This window comes from Oncorhynchus nerka, linkage group LG12 (genome assembly GCF_034236695.1).
Source record: "Oncorhynchus nerka isolate Pitt River linkage group LG12, Oner_Uvic_2.0, whole genome shotgun sequence".
NCBI lineage: Eukaryota > Metazoa > Chordata > Actinopteri > Salmoniformes > Salmonidae > Oncorhynchus > Oncorhynchus nerka.
In genome coordinates, this window is record NC_088407.1 from 53508966 (window position 1) to 53529662 (window position 20697).

The 20697-nt window shown below is 43.1% G+C and overlaps 1 protein-coding gene across 1 annotated transcript in view; it reads left to right on the plus strand.

The window, feature by feature from the left end:
- ltk (leukocyte receptor tyrosine kinase) overlaps positions 1 to 20697 on the plus strand; it is a 71543-nt gene that overhangs the window by 29042 nt on the left and 21804 nt on the right. The window contains 10 exon segments of the mRNA XM_029675141.2: positions 1439 to 1528; positions 4598 to 4747; positions 5013 to 5241; positions 7463 to 7602; positions 7709 to 7849; positions 12102 to 12251; positions 15749 to 15849; positions 16176 to 16336; positions 16606 to 16700; positions 20492 to 20590. Of these exon segments, the coding sequence (XP_029531001.2) occupies positions 1439 to 1528; positions 4598 to 4747; positions 5013 to 5241; positions 7463 to 7602; positions 7709 to 7849; positions 12102 to 12251; positions 15749 to 15849; positions 16176 to 16336; positions 16606 to 16700; positions 20492 to 20590 (1356 nt within the window).

The following is a 20697-nucleotide window of genomic DNA, read 5'->3' on the forward strand; positions in this document are numbered from 1 at the left end:
TTATATATATATATATTTTCTTTTTAACACATTCTGAAAACCTAGCTGCCTTGAGATCCCGGATTACCTTGTATGCTTCCTGTGGTAGAAGATTAAAAGGCATTTAAATATGGTTTCCAGAATGAGTTTTTCCAAGTGTTTTATTTGAATGTAAATCTCACTGACCAGGATGTATAAATTCAAGCCTGATCCCCTCCACCCTCATTTAACTGAGTAAGTGTGGACAAGCTGTAGCCAAAGGGATTACTTGATAATTAAGTTCAGCTGATGTTATTGAAATCTAAGGACAGACAGATTCAGGGAGGAGGCATTCCTAACTAATACGATTAAGATACATATCTTAATGTTCAAGCCTCTATAAACAAGTGGAGGTTTTATTGCCAAGATTAAAACAGGCCCGAAGACAGGGGTTGTGTTTAATCAAAGGTGGTGATAATAATGTATATAGCAATGCGAGGACTCGATATACTGTATGGCAATCCAGAGAGAAGGTTCTGAGCTGTTCTGTAATGGTTACCTTGTATTGAACTTATTGGCCCGGGTTTTTCATGAGAGCTAAATTGGGCTATTAAAAAAAATGGGTTCCATAAAAATGACTTATTTCAAAACAGAGCTTAATGTAATAGTACCAATAGTTGATCTACTTTGATCCTACTATCCCAAGCAATGTGTGCCCATTTCAAACATGGCAAAGGAGTTTTTAATAACCCTTTTTGGTTATTGTGTAGAACTCAAGCCATGTTGTTAACAGATTGTTAACTTCGGCCCATGTAAACAAATGATGTATTCTAAAGTAATGTTAGGTAATTGTGCTCAAGTCAAAATACTATACTGTACCTCTTAAGGTTTGTATTTACAACCTGTTAATAATGCCTTTTATAAATGTTATGAACCTCGTGTTATTACAGTACAAACTCACCTTTTACAAACATCTTGTTCATATGCGTAGGCGACAACAACTCGTTGTGAACTCAAATTGATCCTTCCCAAAGTTATATGACAAGCAATTATCTTCTGTTGCCTTCACACTCATTATTGAAACTGTAGGACAACAAAAACATCAAGCATTTGGCCACATTCATCTGCTACATTATATTCAACATGTCAGAGTGCAATTTATATGTAAAGGCCTCGTCAGAGAACACTTGAGTAAGCCACCTATCCTCTGGTGTCGGGACACACAGTCAATAACAGCAATCATCTAACCACTTGTTTCTCGCTCTCTCGCTCTCTTGCTCTCTCGCTCTCGCTCTCGCTCTCTCTCTCTCTCGCTCTCTCTCTCTCTCTCTCTCTCTCTCGCTCTCTCTCTCTCTCTCTCTCTCTCTCTCTCTCTCTCTCTCTCTCTCTCTCTCTCTCTCGCTCTCGCTCTCGCTCTCTCTCTCTCTCTCTCTCGCTCTCTCGCTCTCTCGCTCTCTCTCTCTCGCTCTCTCTCTCTCAGTTAGCAGCTCCAGCCATGCTTTATTGGACAAGTCCCTGGAGGAGAACTTCATGTTCCCCCATCGCTTGAGGCCTGAGGACGAGAGCCAAAGTAAGACTATTCACTTAGACACAGCCACAGCAAGCTGTTTGTCATTAGCAGACCAGGAGAAGAATTCATTATTGACTTATTGACATTATTGACACAGTTGCGTAGAATACTCTCCCCTATCGTTAGTGAAATATGCAAAGTGTGTACGGAACCCAACTTATTAAGTGTCATTAATGGTCATGTGTGTCAGGGTCATTAAGGCTCAGGTGTCTGTCGTTATTCATTGTTTGCCTTATAGGGCTGCTATTTCTCTTAGGTAGTAAGTAGTTGTCACGCCCTGACCTTAGAGAGCATTTTTTATGTCTCTTTTTGGTTTGGTCAGGGTGTGATTTGGGTGGGCATTCTATGTCCTTTATTTGTGTTTCTATGTGTTGGACCAGGTATGGTTCTCAATCAGGGACAGCTGTCTATCGTTATCTCTGATTGGGAATCATACTTAGGTAGCCCTTTTTCCCTCCTTCAGTGTGGGTAGTTAACTTGGTTTGTTGCACTAATGCACTGTAAGCTTCACGGTTGTGTCTTTCGTTTGTTGTTTTGTTGGCGACATTTTGAATAAAAAGGAAAATGTACGCTCACCATGCTGCACCTTGGTCCACTTCTTTTGACGGCTGTGACAGTAGTATGTGTGGTCTGCAGAGAGTGAATTAAACCATTGAAAGCACTAATCTAATACAGTGTTTGTCACAGCTTTTACAACATTGTAATGTGTTCGTCTTGAAATTTACACAAAAAGCCTCATCTGCCTTGTTTATTCATGACAAAAGCATGCTTGTATTTATAGTAACCCATCAAACTGCATGCAATAAAAACAATTTTATTACATTTTCCATCTAACCACTTCTATTAGGATATTTCCGCGTCCCAGAAGAGAGGGATGGTGTCACGTCCTGACCTTAGTTCCTTTTTTATGTCTCTATTTTAGTTTGGTCAGGGTGTGAGTTGGGGTGGGCATTCTATGTGTTGTTCTATGTTTTGTATTTCTGCTTTTGGCCTGGTATGGTTCCCAAGCAGAGGCAGCTGTCAATCGTTGTCTCTGATTGAGAACCATACTTAGGCAGCCTGTGTTCCCACTATGATTTGTGGGTAGTTGTTTTCTGTCTCTGTGTCTGCACCAGACAGAACTGTTTCGTTTTCGTTCGTTCTCATATTATTTTTGTTTTTTTGTGTTCAGTTTAATTAAATATTAACATGGACACGTACCACGCTGCATATTGGTCCGATCTTTCATACTCCTCAGAAGAGGAGGAAAGCCGTTACAGATGGCTTTCTTATTAATGGTTTCACTCCTTCAGGACCGTCACACATTCACTTGGTTAGATTCCCCATGCCAGTTATGGAGCCTCTAAAAATGTATATTTTCCTCTTCCAGACTGACATTCCCTGGTCTTCTGCTGATAATGGAGTTGTTTCAATGTCTGATCGTTCGCAAATGACTAGCTTCATCAGACACAAAGCAGCGTTGTTCGTTTGAACTACAAAATGCTTTTGAATTGTTTTGTTGGTGTCTTATTGGAGAAATGCTAGATATCTCCTGCACTACACTTCAGGCAAGTTCCAGCGCAAATGGAATTAGTCTGAAATGGACAATAACAGCTCCAAACACTAAGCATGGTTTCTAAGGTAATTTTAGTACATTCTGGTTGATGAGAAGAAATTGTACTGAATATGTACTGACATGAGTAATTTGTGCATGATTGTGTGAGTTTAGCAGACTCCAGACACCAAAGAGTTAATTAAATAGTTAACCAATAGCTACCCAGACTATCTGCATTGACCCTTTTCGCAATAACTCTTTTGACTCACATATGATCACATATGCTGCTGCTACTGTTATCCATCATATTATCTATCCTGTTGCCTAGTCACTTATATGTACATATCTACCACAATTACCTCGTACCCCTCCACATCGACTCGGTACTGGAACCCCGTGTATATAGCCAGGTTATCGTTACTCATTGTGTATTTATTCCTCATCTTGTTTTATCTCTGCATTGTTGAGAAGGGCCTGTAAATAAGCATTCCACTGTTAGTCTACACCTATTGTTTACAAAGCATGTGGCAAATTTGATTTGGATTTGATATTTAATGATGACCTTTTGTTAAGGCTCAGAGATGCTTTATAAAGAGTTTTCAATGTCAAACTAAATAGAAATGTTCTACTGAATATGCTGTATCTGGTTTGGTATCTGCTGTTCTTGGAGGTAGGCAGAGCTGTCTGTTTATTGCCATTATCGGAGTCTGATAAATGTGCTCTCAGATAATGCATGTCAGAGAGCTCCTTTGGTATGAGTGGAAAAAGGTTACCACTTATGTGGATCACTCTGCATTGCTTGTCTGAATGTGTTCAGAATTACAGTAGAAACAGTAATGCCCACAAACTGTGGTATCTGTACCGAGGATGTGTCAGCAATCATGAGATTATCACTCCAATTCTATGCTGTCGTTGAAGATGAAGTCTATACTGTAGCTAATTTACTGAAACCATAATGGTTTCAAATGAAAATTGCGCTGAGATTTGGTTCATTTCTGCTAATTTCACCCATTTGGAGTTTCTTCTTCCCTTGTAAGGAACTATTGGTGGAGTGGAGTACACAGTTAAGGAGTTGTGGCGCAGTGGTCTAAGGCACTGCATCTCAATGCTAGAGGTGTCACTACAGATCTGGGATCGATCCCTGGTTTGATCCTGGGCTGTATCACAACTGTCTGTGATTGGGAATCCCATAGGGCAATTTGTTCTTAACTGACTTGCTTAGTAAAATAAATATAACATCTCGTCATACTTCTGAAGCAGGATGCCATGTTGGCCTAAATTGGCATCAGATAAGGATAATTATTTCCGTGGGTTGTGTCTCCATTTCATTCATTTGTATAAATACTGTCAACTCATTTGATTACAAATCTATTTCAGATGTAGTTTCCCTCTTGGATTCCATGTTGACGTCAATGAATACAGTACAATGTGAATGGTATCATACAGTTACAGTGGCCAGTGTTGAGCAAGAATGTGTGACAGGTCCATAGAGTCAGTCTCAGACCTAATGAAACTCTTTATCCTCACTCCTGCAGTTACCTCCTGTGATTTTGAATCGCCTTGCTCCTGGAGCTTCTCCAATCACAGCAGCAGATATGATTGGAGGGTCACGTCACCACAGCAACACAGATCCAGCACACAGGCCATGAGACCGGTCAGCGACCATTCGGAGGGGAGCTCTGATGGTAAGGGAGGAAAGCACAGTCACAAATTGTGTTTTTCACTCACACTTTTAACGTGGTACTCCTTTTATCTCACAGAGAGCATGGTGTAGTATACTGTATTCAGAGAGACGTAATGGAGTCATTAGATAGATGGTGTTGAGTGCTGGGAAAACAGGCAAGAGAGAAGGGGAACATTTTTAAAATGTTATTTCGCTCTATAATCAACTGTTTTTTTTTTTTTTTTTTTACTTCTGGGAAATTATTGTCTGGTTCCCTCCCTTTCTAGGTCACTTCCTGCTTGTGAGTGCCTCTGCGGCCTCCAGGGCATCTAGAAAGTGTGAATACCACATCACTAGTCCAGTGGTCTACAGTAGTGGCCCACTGTGCCGTCTGCAGCTGGCCCGTTTTGAGTCGGGGCCCACCGCTGGAAACCTCTCAGTCTTAGTGAAACCAGTCGACTCGGCATCTGTCATCAGCACAACAGCTCTCAGTGGCAGAGCCCAAGATGGCACCAGGTCAGCAAGGCCTTATGATTAGATTTTATGCTCATGTTTAGCCATTTATGTTTCAATTGTATGCTTGTTCACTTGAACATTCCACACACCTTTTCAACCATTTCTATTTTGCATGCTTACAGTAGTAGCATTTACTGTACTAGCTCTACAGTGCATCCATGTGTAACTCACTTACGGTACTTACGGTACTCTACAATGTATCTTGAGTACGTTCTTAGTGATGAAATCTGGCAGTGAACTCAGAATCCTATACACATCCACCTAATACAGTAGTGAAAGAAAGGGGCCAGCATTGCATTGCTAGTAACTATAAGGTACTCAGTCTGTTGATGGATTGAAGTGGTTGTTTTAAGAAATACATGGATCATTCTGCTATAATGCACTGAAGTGCAGGTTCTTGGGATACCTAGAGGGACTTGACATACAATAAGCTTTAAGTATGGCATGGAAATAGCACTACATCCCGAGACATGGAGAGAGATCATCTTTGTGTAACTATTGTTGGGCAAATGTCCTTAATATTGATCTAATGTTGGGCACAGGCATTCTGGGACCAGATAAAAGCATTTTGTTTCCAAATGCAGAACCTGAAAATGAATTTGGACATAATTGGCCTGGACAGTAGCGTGGAGGGATGGGCTGTGGCTATGCAACGAGGTTATACCCTGGCCTCTTTATTTGGAGAGTAATGGAGTGCTTGTCCATTATGAAAAAGGTTTTAACTCACAGACTGTAAGATGGTGAGTACTGGGGATGACAGGTCACCTTAATCTCCACTGGAAGCAAGACATACTGTATAAACAGGGGTGGAAGGGGTGGAAATATAGAAAAAACAGATGGAATGAATGAATAAATGAATGAAAGCTTTCAGCTTGACAAGTTGTTTTTTCACAGAATGGACAGTACTGTGTAATGTTCAGCACTCACCCACCGTAATGTGTTTGAACCTATTAGCTGAGGTAGTAATAGAAGTGGGCTTTTAAGAGCATCTCATTTAATCTTCTTGAATAAAGGCACACCTATCGTGAGAAAAAAATGTAATTAAGGTTTAAACTTGGATTTTAAAGGCGATGTAAACATTCCATTTAGCTCCCCCCCAGAAATGGGGTTGGGGTCACCTCTCCTAACGTGAGCTAGCTAGGCTATAAATATCCATTGGTGTGGCGTTATGCTGCTAGGTTCTCTGACAGGTCTCAGATAAAGATATTTGAGAATTGCTGGATTTCCAAATGACAGTGGTTTACGATGCTATGTGTGTGTGTGGGGGGGGGGGGGGGGCTCACATGGATGGATGGTTGTTGTATGGCAGAGACAGCATAGAGCCAATATGAACAGTGTATACTATATGTTGTCAAGCAAGAATGGAATCTAGACAGTTTGAATGGAATTTTATTTGGGTTAAAGATGTACAAAAATATGTACAATGTGTCGCCAGAGGATAGCACATTAATAATTAAAACACTTGTTTCTAAAGTGGTCCTTGATGCAAAAACATACGGAACATGCAATGATTAGACAAAATGACAAACAAAGACATTACATTCACATTTCCATCCCAAAAAGTGCCACTTGTAGATTGCACTTAAAAATAGTTAAATGAGCAGATGTTGAGATGGTGGACATAATATGTGATGTTATGCTGACTTCAGTTGAGAGGGAAATGTATAAACCTACATTTAAAATGTCATAACATAATCTTTAAGTGTAGTATAATGGTTGCCTGGGTATGAAGATGCAACACACTCCTCCCATTAAAAGTGAAGTTGTTTGATGACCAGAGACTGTTTGTGACATAGACGAGGCTGCTTAGACGTTTATTTGAACAGAAAGTCCTTTCAAGATTTTGCTGCCCAGACAAACATGCCACAACCTCACACACACACACACACACACACACACACACGCACACACGCACACGCACACACACACACACACACACACACGTTTTGTTCTTCTATCTTCGTGGGGACCTACAGTTTTTTTCTCCATTCAAAATCCTAAACCTAACCCTAACCATTAACCCCATACCCTTACCCTAATTCTAACCCTAAACCTAAAATAGCCTTTGTCCTCATGAAGACGTGGGAAATGTCCCCACAAGGGAGAATGTTCCTTGTTTTACTATCTTTGTGGGCACTTTTGTGGATTTTATGTCCCCACAAGCGTAGAAGAGCCAACCCACACACACATGCACAGTTAACCCTCTCTTTGCTTGGAACAGGGCCCAGTGGGAGGTGCTGGAGACGGTGATTGGAGAGGTGGATGAGCCCTTCCAGGTGACCCTGCTCTACTCCACCTGCCTGGGGAAGGATAGGGGGACTCTGGCTCTCGACTCCCTGGAGCTCATAGACTGTGACATGGGTAAATTCTGAATTACATCTCCGAACGTTAATAGAAACATAAAAATGCTATAATATTTTTCCGGGAACTAATCTGGAAACTAAATGTGAACTCTTTCTTGTTCCAGGTCACCATGAATTACAGCTGGGCACAGACTGTGACGAGATCACTTCTTTCCACTGTGAGCTAGGAGGCTGCATTGACAAGACTAGAGTATGTGACTTCCACAGTGACTGCCCCCTAGGGGAGGACGAGGGATTTATCTGTGGTGAGTCTAAGGCCTTAAAGGGATACTGCGAGATTCTGGCAATTTAAGCAGTTTTTCTACTTTTTCTACCCAGAGTCAGATGAAAAGTAGAAACATTTCTTGATTACCAGAATCTCGCAGTATTCCTAAGAGCAGCTTCAACAGTGCAACAACGTCACATGACATTACTGACGTTGAATTCAGGGTCCAGATTTTTCATGGTCATCATGTGGCTAGGACAAATCCTGGGCCCTATGTGTGTGTACCTTGCATCTGATCTTTCCAAGAAAGATGTTGTCGAATATGTGTGTATATTTCATCCAAACATCATACTTTGAGAAATCTGAATAAATTGTGTAACATTCTGAAATTTCAAATAGGTCTTCACCATAATTCATTGCCAGCTTTGATTTATTTTATTTTATAAACCAAAGTAAATCTTATAACGTAGTGATCAGATTATGTTTGAAACAGCTAACCCTAAAGGAAAAAGAGTTTCAGCATCTTAAATCACATCGTTTTTGGTTGGGTATTCTCATTGGATTAAATTAATGCAATTAGAAGTGACGAGAGTGATGTGACAAGCCACAAAGACAGAGTGTGGTACCACTGGCAGGGTGCATGCCACCTGCATTAACTGTATTAAAGTTTAAGGCCATGATGAATTGTTAATCCTTTCACTGGAGGCAGTGGATTAGCCAACAGTAAGTGCTCTCCTTCTCTCTACTGTGTGTCTTAGTCAGTTCCTTCTCTCTACTGTGTGTCTTAGTCAGTTCCTTCACTCTACTGTGTGTCTTAGTCAGTTCCTTCTCTCTACTGTGTGTCTTAGTCAGTTCCTTCTCTCTACTGTGTGTCTTAGTCAGTTCCTTCTCTCTACTGTGTGTCTTAGTCAGTTCATTCTCTCTACTGTGTGTCTTAGTCAGTTCCTTCTCTCTACTGTGTGTCTTAGTTAGTTCCTTCTCTCTACTGTGTGTCTCAGATAGTTCCTTCTCTCTACTGTGTGTCTCAGTCAGTTCCTTCTCTCTACTGTGTGTCTCAGTCAGTTCCTTCTCTCTCTGTGTGTCTCAGTCAGTTTCTTCTCTCTACTGTGTGTCTCAGTCAGTTCCTTCTCTCTACTGTGTGTCTCAGTCAGTTCCTTCTCTCTACTGTGTGTCTCAGTCAGTTCCTTCTCTCTACTGTGTGTCTCAGTCAGTTCCTTCTCTCTACTGTGTGTCTCAGTCAGTTCCTTCTCTCTACTGTGTGTCTCAGTCAGTTCCTTCTCTCTGTGTGTCTCAGTCAGTTCCTTCTCTCTGTGTCTCAGTCACTTCCTTCTCTCTGTGTGTCTCAGTCACTTCCTTCTCTCTACTGTGTGTCTCAGTCACTTCCTTCTCTCTACTGTGTGTCTCAGTCAGTTCCTTCTCTCTACTGTGTGTCTCAGTCAGTTCCTTCTCTCTACTGTGTGTCTCAGTCAGTTCCTTCTCTCTGTGTGTCTCAGTCAGTTCCTTCTCTCTGTGTGTCTCAGTCACTTCCTTCTCTCTGTGTGTCTCAGTCAGTTCCTTCTCTCTACTGTGTGTCTCAGTCAGTTCCTTCGCTCTACTGTGTAACAACCACTAGATGGGCATTGCATTAAGAGACAGAAATGTGCCAAAAGGGTCCTTCCACGAAGGCTAATATTTTTCTTTGGACCATTCTCTGTGGGTTTAATACATGTACTGTTTCTCCAAGACACCACTTGGAACTGAAATACCATTATTAAACTGTCATTTGAATGTAAACGCTCGTTTAAACGGCAGCTTTGTGAACGTATACAAAGGGAATTGATTAGTTAGTGACAACATGAAGGTAGCAGTCGACGCTTGCAGCCCTTGCATCAATGCTCACATCAACACCATTAGTCATAAAAGCCCTCTTAACACTCAATCAGAACACACTCAATGCAAAGAATGGTTCAGACATGGAGAATACAACTTGTACCTCCAGTAGGTAATTAAGAGGCTATTCTCATTGACAAACATTCAAGGAGAGGCAGCGTGACAAGATTTCAATTGACATAATATGTACATCAGTGGGGGCTGCTGGTTAGATCCATCTGAGCCACTGGCTTAATCCCATTCTTTAATTTGTATTTTTGGTTGAGCAGTAGATATATATCTCATTTAAAAGTTGATATTTGGTTGTGTTCTCAACCAAACACAATTCAATACTCATTTTGTAATATATTAAATAGCCTAAAGTTAAGGTTATCTAACAAACTAATGTAACATTCAACTTTGAAATTCGTAACACATCTATGGCCATATTTTTTCTTATTTCTTCTTATGTTATTACTGTATATAAAGCGTGGATGTTCAAGATAGGTCATCACAGGTCATCACAGGTCAGTAGAGATCTTCACAATTGCTCGGCAAGACGGAGCTGCTCTTCCTCCCGGGGAAGGACTGCCCGTTCCATGATCTCGCCATCACGGTTGACAACTCCACTGTGTCCTCCTCCCAGAGCGCTAAGAACCTTGGCGTGATCCTGGACAACACCCTGTCGTTCTCAACTAACATCAAGGCGGTGGCCCGTTCCTGTAGGTTCATGCTCTACAACATCCGCAGAGTACGACCCTGCCTCACACAGGAAGCGGCGCAGGTCCTAATCCAGGCACTTGTCATCTCCCGTCTGGATTACTGCAACTCGCTGTTGGCTGGGCTCCCTGCCTGTGCCATTAAACCCCTACAACTCATCCAGAACGCCGCAGCCCGTCTGGTGTTCAACCTTCCCAAGTTCTCTCACGTCACCCCGCTCCTCCGCTCTCTCCACTGGCTTCCAGTTGAAGCTTGCATCCGCTACAAGACCATGGTGCTTGCCTACGGAGCTGTGAGGGGAACGGCACCTCAGTACCTCCAGGCTCTGATCAGGCCCTACACCCAAACAAGGGCACTGTGTTCATCCACCTCTGGCCTGCTCGCCTCCCTACCACTGAGGAAGTACAGTTCCCGCTCAGCCCAGTCAAAACTGTTCGCTGATCTGGCCCCCCAATGGTGGAACAAACTCCCTCACGACGCCAGGACAGCGGAGTCAATCACCACCTTCCGGAGACACCTGAAACCCCACCTCTTTAAGGAATACCTAGGATAGGATAAAGTAATCCTTCTCACCCCCCCCTTAAAAGATTTAGATGCACTATTGTAAAGTGGCTGCTCCACTGGATGTCATAAGGTGAATGCACCAATTTGTAAGTCGCTCTGGATAAGAGCGTCTGCTAAATGACTTAAATGTAAATGTAAATCTGTTAAATTCTGTGCAGCATCTCGAACTGCATTGATCACTTGCACCATGTACTTTTCATGTAATCTCAACTGCAATCCAGGTCATTTGCATCTGTCATTAGACGAAGTGCAGCAATAACAGATTAATCTGATATATAAATAAACAAAATATCTGACACTGTATTCCCATGAACTTTAGTGTGCTTTTAGAGGGATACTTCAGGATTTTGGCAATTAAGCCCTTTATCTACTTCCCCCCGAGTCAGATGAACTGGTGGATACAGTTTTTATGTCTCTGCGTGCAGTTTGAAGGAAGTCACTAACTAGCGCAATTGCTAACTATCGTTAGCGCAATGACTGAAAGTGCATGGTAGCTGTTAGCATGCTAGTAGATACCATAGACTTCCAGTCATTGCGTTAATACGCTAGATAGCATTAGCTCACGAAACTACCTCCAACTTCCTTCATACTGGATGCAGAGACATAAAAATGGTATCCATGAGTTCATCTGACTCAGGGGAAGTAGATAAAGGGATTCATTGCCATTGAAAAATGCCATTGAGGTTTCCTTTCTTAAAGCATTGTTGACAATATCAGAATGTAACTGTAAGCTGTTACTGCAATTTCAGGTGAAAACTCAATTAAAACAAGTCTCAAATATCCTGAAAATGGCCGTACATTTCAGCTGTTTCAAAAGCATTGCTCTGCTACTAGTATGTCTATTGTATGAATGTTGGGCAATTCTGTTTATACTACCCTGCTTAGACCTAATAAGACCTATTGAATAGTGTGACCCTGAGGAGACGCTGTGGGTTCAGCACAGTAGAATAGCCTTTCTTTTGCTTACTTACTCTGAGAAGAAAAGATCATGTGCTGGGAGTGCTCCAATTGGTGTACAAGGTGGTCTTTGAAAAGGGGAGTCTGTGGACCTAGTCACTATGTCCTATGTTTATAATTTTCTAGAAGCTTTCATTTGTATAAGCTGTATCTGAATTTATAAGGGTATAGGGTACTGAATGAGCCACTGTGTCCCCTTGCAGACACTCTGCCTTATGGAGCCCACTGTTCCTTTGAGCCTGGGTCCTGTGGCTGGTCAACGTCCAGTGAGCTGTCCTCTTGGAGGAGGGTCACTGGGGAGGAACTGGAACACAGTAAAGACATGCTGGGGACAGCTCTGCAAAACACCCAAGGTAAATGGTGCAAAACACACCAGGTCACTCAAAGGGTACCAGTAAAATGGCTGGCTAACCCTTTATTTGAAGGGGGTATACATGGCACCTTTATCAGGCTAGACATAAATAGAGGTTGGGTATTGCATTGTGCTGTATAAAGTATCAATTTTACTCTAGACTGGTCCTCATCCTGTAAATTGAGTATTGTTTTCAGAACATTGGGAATCTAATGGCTTAGTACAGTGTCGTGTCTTTGGCTATGCCGGATTAAGTGATATGACATGCTATTCTATAAAATAATTTCTCCGTAATTGATATGACCTGTTTGAGCTAATCATGTAAATGTAATTAACTAGAGAGTCGGACACCACAAAATAATATTTATAGAGCTGTTATCTTCCGAATAAACTCTTAAAGACCTAGTAATATTTTACATCAATTGCAGTCAATATTAATCGTAAACTTAATTCAGTCTCATCTGAAAGTTGTAAATTCTTGGTTATCTGCACAAACCCTGGCTAACAAGTTGAACCAGCAATACAAAATTGGGTTTAATAATTTATTTACTAAATACCTAACTAATCACACAGAATTACACATACACATAATTAAATCATAACTTGATTACAAATGACGTATTAAAGGAAAACGTCCCTAGCGGGCGAAACAGATATGACAACTTGTTACACAAAAGAAAAGGGGCTGGGTTTGAGTGAAAGAGCGGGAAGACTGAGGAACAAAGGGCGAAGCTGTGCTATCGTAAATACAGTGTCTTATGCATTCTAAATTACCGCCCATTTGGAAAAGGAAAATGCAATAAATATTTACTCTGAGTTGCGCTTCGGTAGGTTGGTGGTAGATGGAAGGCCGTGTTGCCCAACCGAGTCCTTTGAAGAATGTCTCTGGTTGTCAATTGGATATGTTGTAGTAACGTCGTTGTGTGATAGAGAGGATACTCTGTCTGTTCCTTCCTAACCCTCGTTTGCAGCGGCTGTTGCTAACTCAACGGCTAGGAGGTATCACTTCCATACCATTCGCAACCAAAGCTCACGCTGATGTTGGCTTCGTTCTGTAGTTATTATCTGAACCATTCTGACATCGGACCGTCATCCTCACGTCCTCGGAACAGGAGGTTATATTGTCATCAAGGCTTTATATAGGAAGGGAGAGGAGGGCGTGTTTGAAAAGTTTTATAGCCCATGTCCCTTCACAGGGGCGGGCCACTGATTGAGCAGAGCCCTACCTTATGAAAACCCAAATCTCACATTTTAGAAGAATAATTTCATATTCAAACATTTAAATTGAACAACAATTCCATGTGAATCCGATGACTCTGATGTGTAGACTTTCCACTGTAGAGTTTGTCATCTTATCATTGATGAGAATGTCTCAGATGACAACCGAACTGACATCATATTCATTAAGTACCACCGCATATGTTAAATTGGTCGGATTACCAGAATATTGTTCATTTTCCCCCACCTTCTGATGTTCCCAGAATCTCTATGTTAACCAAGGGGTTGGAAATGTAACATCAGTAGGGTAGAGAGAGGAAAAAGGGGGGAAGAGGTATTTATGACTGTCATAAACCTACCCCCAGGCCAACGTCATGACAACAGTATTTCCCAAACTCGATCCTGGGGAACCCAAGGGGTGCACATTTAGTTTTTTGCCCGTAGCACTACACAGATGATTCAAATAACCAACTCATCATTAAACTTTAATTATTTAAATCAGCTGTCTAGTGTTAGGGCAAAACCCAAAACTTGCACCCCTTGGGGTACCCCAGAAGCGAGTTTGGCAAACACTGGCTTAGTCAGTCAAGTTCCACTGCTTTTCCCCTCTATTCAGGGAATGATTAGACCTGGTACACCAGGTGGGTGCAATTAATTATTAGGAAGAATAGAAAACCAGCAGGCTCCAGACCTCGTTGTCACGTTGGTATAAAGGTTTTGGGAGACAGGCGCAGGAATGCGTAATGGTTTTAAAAATTATACTCAAATGACAGCGTGCCGTGTAAAGGCACAGTGGCGAAGACCAAACAAACACTATACAAAACACAGGGTTGAAACCAAAACAAAAGAGCGAGGAGTACCTCAAATAATAACACACGCGCACAATGATTAACACACGGGACGAGATCCGTAATCATCTGCGCAATCCACAATGACACGAAAGCCAAAACAGACAGCACAGGTACTCACACGAACCAACGGACATTGTAACAATAATCAACAGGACACTGGTAAACCAAGGGCACACTTATTCAATTACTAATCAGTGGGAATAGGGGACAGGTGTGTGTAATGAAAGTACTGGAGGGATCCGTGACACTCGTAGGGTAAGAGTTGAATAATCCTGCCAGCAGGCTCCAGACCTCATAGGGTAAGAGTTGAATACTCCTGCCAACAGGCTCCAGACCACATAGGGTAAGAGTTGAATACTCCTGCCAGCAGGCTCCAGACCTCGCAGGGTAAATGTTGAATTCTCCTGCCAGCAGGCTCCAGACCTCATAGGGTAAGAGTTGAATACTCCTGCCAACAGGCTCCAGACCTCGTAGGGTAAGAGTTGAATGCTCCTGCCAGCAGGCTCCAGACCTCGTAGGGTAAGAGTTGAATACTCCTGCCAGCAGGCTCCAGACCTCATAGGGTAAGTGTTGAATACTCCTGCCAGCAGGCGCCAGACCTCGTAGGGTAAATGTTGAATACTCCTGCCAGCAGGCTCCAGACCTCATAGGGTAAGTGTTGAATACTCCTGCCAGCAAGCTCCAGACCTCATAGGGTAAGTGTTGAATACTCCTGCCAGCAGGCGCCAGACCTCGTAGGGTAAATGTTGAATACTCCTGCCAGCAGGCTCCAGACCTCATAGGGTAAGAGTTGAATACTCCTGCCAGCAGGCGCCAGACCTCGTAGGGTAAGTGTTGAATACTCCTGCCAGCAGGCTCCAGACCTCGTAGGGTAAGAGTTGAATACTCCTGCCAGCAGGCGCCAGACCTCGTAGGGTAAGAGTTGAATAATCCTGCCAGCAGGCTCCAGACCTCGTAGGGTAAGAGTTGAATACTCCTGCCAGCAGGCTCCAGACCTCGTAGGGTAAGAGTTGAATACTCCTGCCAGCAGCCTCCAGACCTCGTAGGGTAAGTGTTGAATACTCCTGCCCTATGGGGTTATCACTGAATATATTTGAATAACATCCTTTGGAAAGTTTGTAGATGATTTACAATCAGTTATAATACTTGAATACGTTCTATCTAGCCCAGCATGATGTGGTGTGAGGTAAAACGTGCCATGTTTCTGCAGAATTGATTTCCTGTCACTGACTTCTGCATTTCAGTTAATAGCTCCAATTGGTTTCATTCCAAACTGACAAGCACTGCACCAAGGCAATATATATTGTTTTGCAGATGAGGACTGAAAGGCTGTTCTCTTCAGAGCTATATCAGTCATGCCTTTTTGAGTGGTGCAAAATTATGTCAGTGTTCACTCCCCTCAGTGTTGCGGTTATTGTCTCCCCCCAAGGGCACTTCCTGTTCCTGGCGGTGAGAGGGAACAGTTCCAGTATTAAAGCGTCTGTCCGAAGTTCCTCATTCCCCCGACCGGTCTCTACCATAGCCTGTCAGGTGAGAAAAATAGACATATCTTTCCACCAATGGCTTCCTTGCAATCTCCCCTACTAACTACATGCTCACTGATGACTCACGGATGAGTTCTCACTAAGGAAGTTTTAGAAACACCCTCAAAGATGCCAGAATCTCACAACCGTAGCCAAGTCTTACATTTTTTTGTAATTAGTCAGGTGGTCACAGCGGGTCTATCATAACAAAGAGCAGTCCTCTAGTACCACACACAGAATATTAAACATCATACAGTTAAGCCATATTCAAGTCTTGAAATAGTATGTCATGAAATTCACCGTAACGTCTGTTCTCGATGTCTCTGTCTGCAGTTGCATTTCTCCCTGTATCTCTATGGGGAGTTTAATGGCACCGTGCTGCTGTCGCTAGAGGATAACAGTACTGTTGCATCCCCGTTGGTGTGGGAGAGGTCTGGACAGTGGAAAGACAACTGGCAGGACATCACTCTGCAGCTACCTGCCCTCCTCAATGGGTACAGTGCCATCATTTACTGCTAAATTACTGACCAGAAGTGTCAAACATACAGCACATAAAAGCTCAAAGTTCGTTTCTTGAGTGATTGTAGTTCAGTAATAAATGATGACTGTGTTAGTACAAAATATATTTTTTTGTAGTATACTGTATAGGAAATGCATAGGCTGATATGTGAAAGAATCGAAGGTACTTTTTGGTACTTAAACTAATATGAAAATAATGCCACTCTGTGTTTCCCTCCATTCATTGTGATCTGTGTTCCCCCAGGTTCCACCTCAAGGTGAAGGCTCTGTGGGGACCAGGCTCCAATGCTGACATCGCCCTAGATGACATCGCCCTGGGGGCAGCATGCTTTGACACGGGTAGCCCTCCATGTAACACAATCTGTACACAAAACAAAGGCAGCTCTCATTATAGATACGGTAGCATACTGTGTGGCTAGAGTACAGTGGGCAACCATTTGGAGGGCTCCTAGCACGTCATTGAATAATCTCTCAAACAAACAGTGAAAGAGTCAAACTCCCTAAATGTCTTAAGATTACATACTGATTGAGAGGGGCCTCTTTCATAAAGATATAGCTAATACGATTCCTTAACCCATTACAGTCTAAGCCCCGTACTAAGATGTATTGAACTGTTTTCAGGAGGTCATACCAAGGATCATTTAGCTATTTGAATGTGTATTGTAAGACCCCTTGAAGTATCAAAAAGGATTCACTACATGGAACAACAGTCCCCAAAAAAAGGAAGTTTGCTCTGAAGTGTCTGAGAGATTTATCTGAGAGATATAAGAAACATCCGGAAACATTTGTATATATATTTATATATATTTTTACATTCAACCCCTTATTTTTGTCACTAAACAGTCTCTACATACAATGAGTATACCAAACATTATGGGCACCTTCCTAGTATTGAGTTGCACCCCCCCTTTTGCCCTCAGAATAGCGGCAATTCATCGGGGCACCAACTCAACAAGGTGTCGAAAGCGTTCCACCTGGATGCTGTTCCATGTTGACTCCAATTCTTCCCGCAGTTGTGTCAAGTTGGCTGGATGTCCTTTGGGTGGTAGACACATGGGAAACTGTTGAGCGTGAAAAACCCAGCAGCGTTGCGGTTCTTGACACAAACCGGTGCGCCTAGCACCTACTACCATACCCCGTTCAAAGGCGCTTACTGTAAATCATGTGTCTTGCCCATTCACCCTCTGAATGGCACACATACACAATCCATGACTCAATTGTCTCAAGGCTTAATAATGCTTCTTCAACCTGTCTCCTCCCCTTCATCTAAACTGATTGAAGTGGATTTAACAAGTGACATCAATAAGGGATCCTAGCTTTCACCTGGATTCACCTGGTCAGTCTAAGTCATGGAAAGAGTAGGTGTTCCTAATGTTTTCTAACACTTTTTTACATTTGTTTTTTCTACTGGTACCGGGGGACCTTCAGACGAGCAACCGACATGTGCATGTTCGTGAGAGTCGCACCTTTCCAAATTGTTCGTAGGGCAAATTGTTCAGACGCTACAGATGATTTTGTGAGAAGACCGATTTTCGGGATGTCTCATGGTCTGACAAACACCGCTCCAGCTCTGTCACCTTTCACCCCAGATGTCTCATGGTCTGACAAACACCACTCCAGCTCTGTCACCTTTCACCCCAGATGTCTCATGGTCTGACAAACACCGCTCCAGCTCTGTCACCTTTCACCCCAGATGTCTCATGGTCTGACAAACACCACTCCAGCTCTGTCACCTTTCACCCCAGATGTCTCATGGTCTGACAAACACCGCTCCAGCTCTGTCACCTTTCACCCCAGATGTCTCATGGTCTGACAAACACCGCTCCAGCTCTGTCACCTTTCACCCCAGATGTCTCATGGTCTGACAAACACCGCTCCAGCTGTGTCACCTTTCACCCCAGATGTCTCATGGTCTGACAAACACCGCTCCAGCTGTGTCACCTTTCACCCCAGATGTCTCATGGTCTGACAAACACCGCTCCAGCTCTGTCACCTTTCACCCCAGATGTCTCATGGTCTGACAAACACCGCTCCAGCTCTGTCACCTTTCACCCCAGATGTCTCATGGTCTGACAAACACCACTCTACCTCTGTCACCTTTCACCCCAGATGTCTCATGGTCTGACAAACACCGCTCCAGCTCTGTCACCTTTCACCCCAGATGTCTCATGGTCTGACAAACACCACTCTACCTCTGTCACCTTTCACCCCAGATGTGAAAGTGCGACATCGTCGGATGCGGTGGATTGAGACGCATCCAATGCAAAAAACAACAACAGATATCTCGAGCTTAAACTGCCACATTTTGATGGGGATTTTTTGTTATGCTAATTAGATTTACACAGGGGGTGCGGACATTGACTCTAGGGGGTTAAAGGCCAACTGGATGTTGGCTATAAGCTCATATTGCCAATATCACTGAAGTGTAGCATTCACCTGAGGGATGCCAATGAATTTGGATAGGAGCAGCTGAATACAGTCCAAAGCATGTGTGTCTAGTTCTAGGAAGGACATTCAGTGGAGAGCAACGCCCTATTAGAACTACTGATGCATCCCCATGAAGTTGCAAATGAGACCTTTTATCAAATCCAATAATATTTTATTGGCCACATTCACATGTTTAGCACATGTTTAGCAGTGTAGCTAAATGCTTGTGTTTCTAACTCCAACAGTGCAGTAATACTAACAGTTCACAACAATACACACAATACACACAAACCTAAAAGTAAAAGAATGGAATTAAGGAATATATAATGAGCAATGTCAGAGTGGCATAGTCTAAAATACAGTAGAATAGAATCCAGTACACACATATGAAATGAGTAAAGCAAAAATATGTAAACATTATTAAAGTGACTAGTGTTCCATTATTAAAGTGGCCAGTGATTTCAAAGTCTATGTATATAGGGCAGCAGCCTCTAAGGTGCAGGGTTACGTAACCGGGTGGAAGCCGCCTGGTGATGGCTATTTAACAGTCTGATGGCCTTGAGATAGAAGCTGTTTTTCAGTCTCTTGGTCCCAGCTTTGATGCACCTGTACTGGCCTCGCCTTCTGGATGACAGCGGGGTGAACAGGCAGTGGCTCGGGTGGTTGTTGTCCTTGATGACCTTTTTGGCCTTCCTGTGACATCAGGTGCTGTAGGTGTCCTGGAGGGCAGGTAGTTTGCCCCCGGTGATGCGTTGGGCAGACCGCACCACCCTCTGGAGAACCCTACGGCTGATGGAGCATTTCTTATGACTGGAAACAATAGAGCTGTTGAAGCACAGTCAAAGCCAGAGAGGAGTCTTAACCGAAGAATGATGCACACAGATGCGATGGCTAACCACGGTTTCCAACGCAGCTGGAGTGCTCCCCAGGAGGCCCGATGATCCACACACTGGCTGATTGCTTCTGAAAGAGGGAAACCGACGTAGAATGCATCTCCCCGGGATTCGAAATCTGCAATCCGACAATAAAATTGTACGCCAACAATGGGTTCCAGTGTCAAGTTATTGTCACGCTCGAGGACACATCTTCTTCGCTCCGTCGATTCTTCTCTACCATGAAACTCTTTGGTCCGAACTCTGGAGAAGCCTGCCAACATTAGTTTAATTTGATAGGAATTGACAATGCGGTTAGGTAAATGTTGGGAGAGAGGCGGGAGGGCTTGCAGAGTCTGGTGCAAGGCAAATGGTTCTGGTGGCTGCGGGTTGTCGACGCCAGACAGGCACCAGTTGGGCGTGCTATGATCGGCACGCAGATTTATCGGCCCTATTACGTTTTACTGTAGCACATCTCCAGAATTCCACAGCTAATTACAGCTCCTAAGTCATAACCTCCCTTATATTGTCTCCTGCTAAGAGTTTCACGATGTCCTCCCTCACAATTATTACTGATCTCCTGAAGCCTTTGTCTTTCTCCACAAGTCTGTCTGTCTTTCTTATTCTATCTCCTCAATCCTGCAGCTCATGCCTTTTTATATACTCAACTGGACTGTATCCTGCCCTCACAAAAACACATCTATGCTCTAAATCCTATCTCTTTCTCCGTCTTTGAAGAAACCATAATTAATAGACGTCGTATGAAAGAGAATGCTTTTCTGGTCCGTCTGTAGACTGTAGAGATGAATGTGTCTGTCTCCCTCCTCTCAGATCTCAACTCCCTGCTGCTCGGACACAGATTCCTCCATGAAATGGACTCCATCAGTGAACTGGATTTCTTCAGCCCCCTCCCAGAGCCCTCTGCCTCAGGTACACTACCAGCTGTTCTAATGGAATATCTTTAGCCTTTCTATGACCAATGGCCTTTGCAATTTGATTTTCGTAGAGCTTTTCCCCTCAATTTGGCAAAATACACC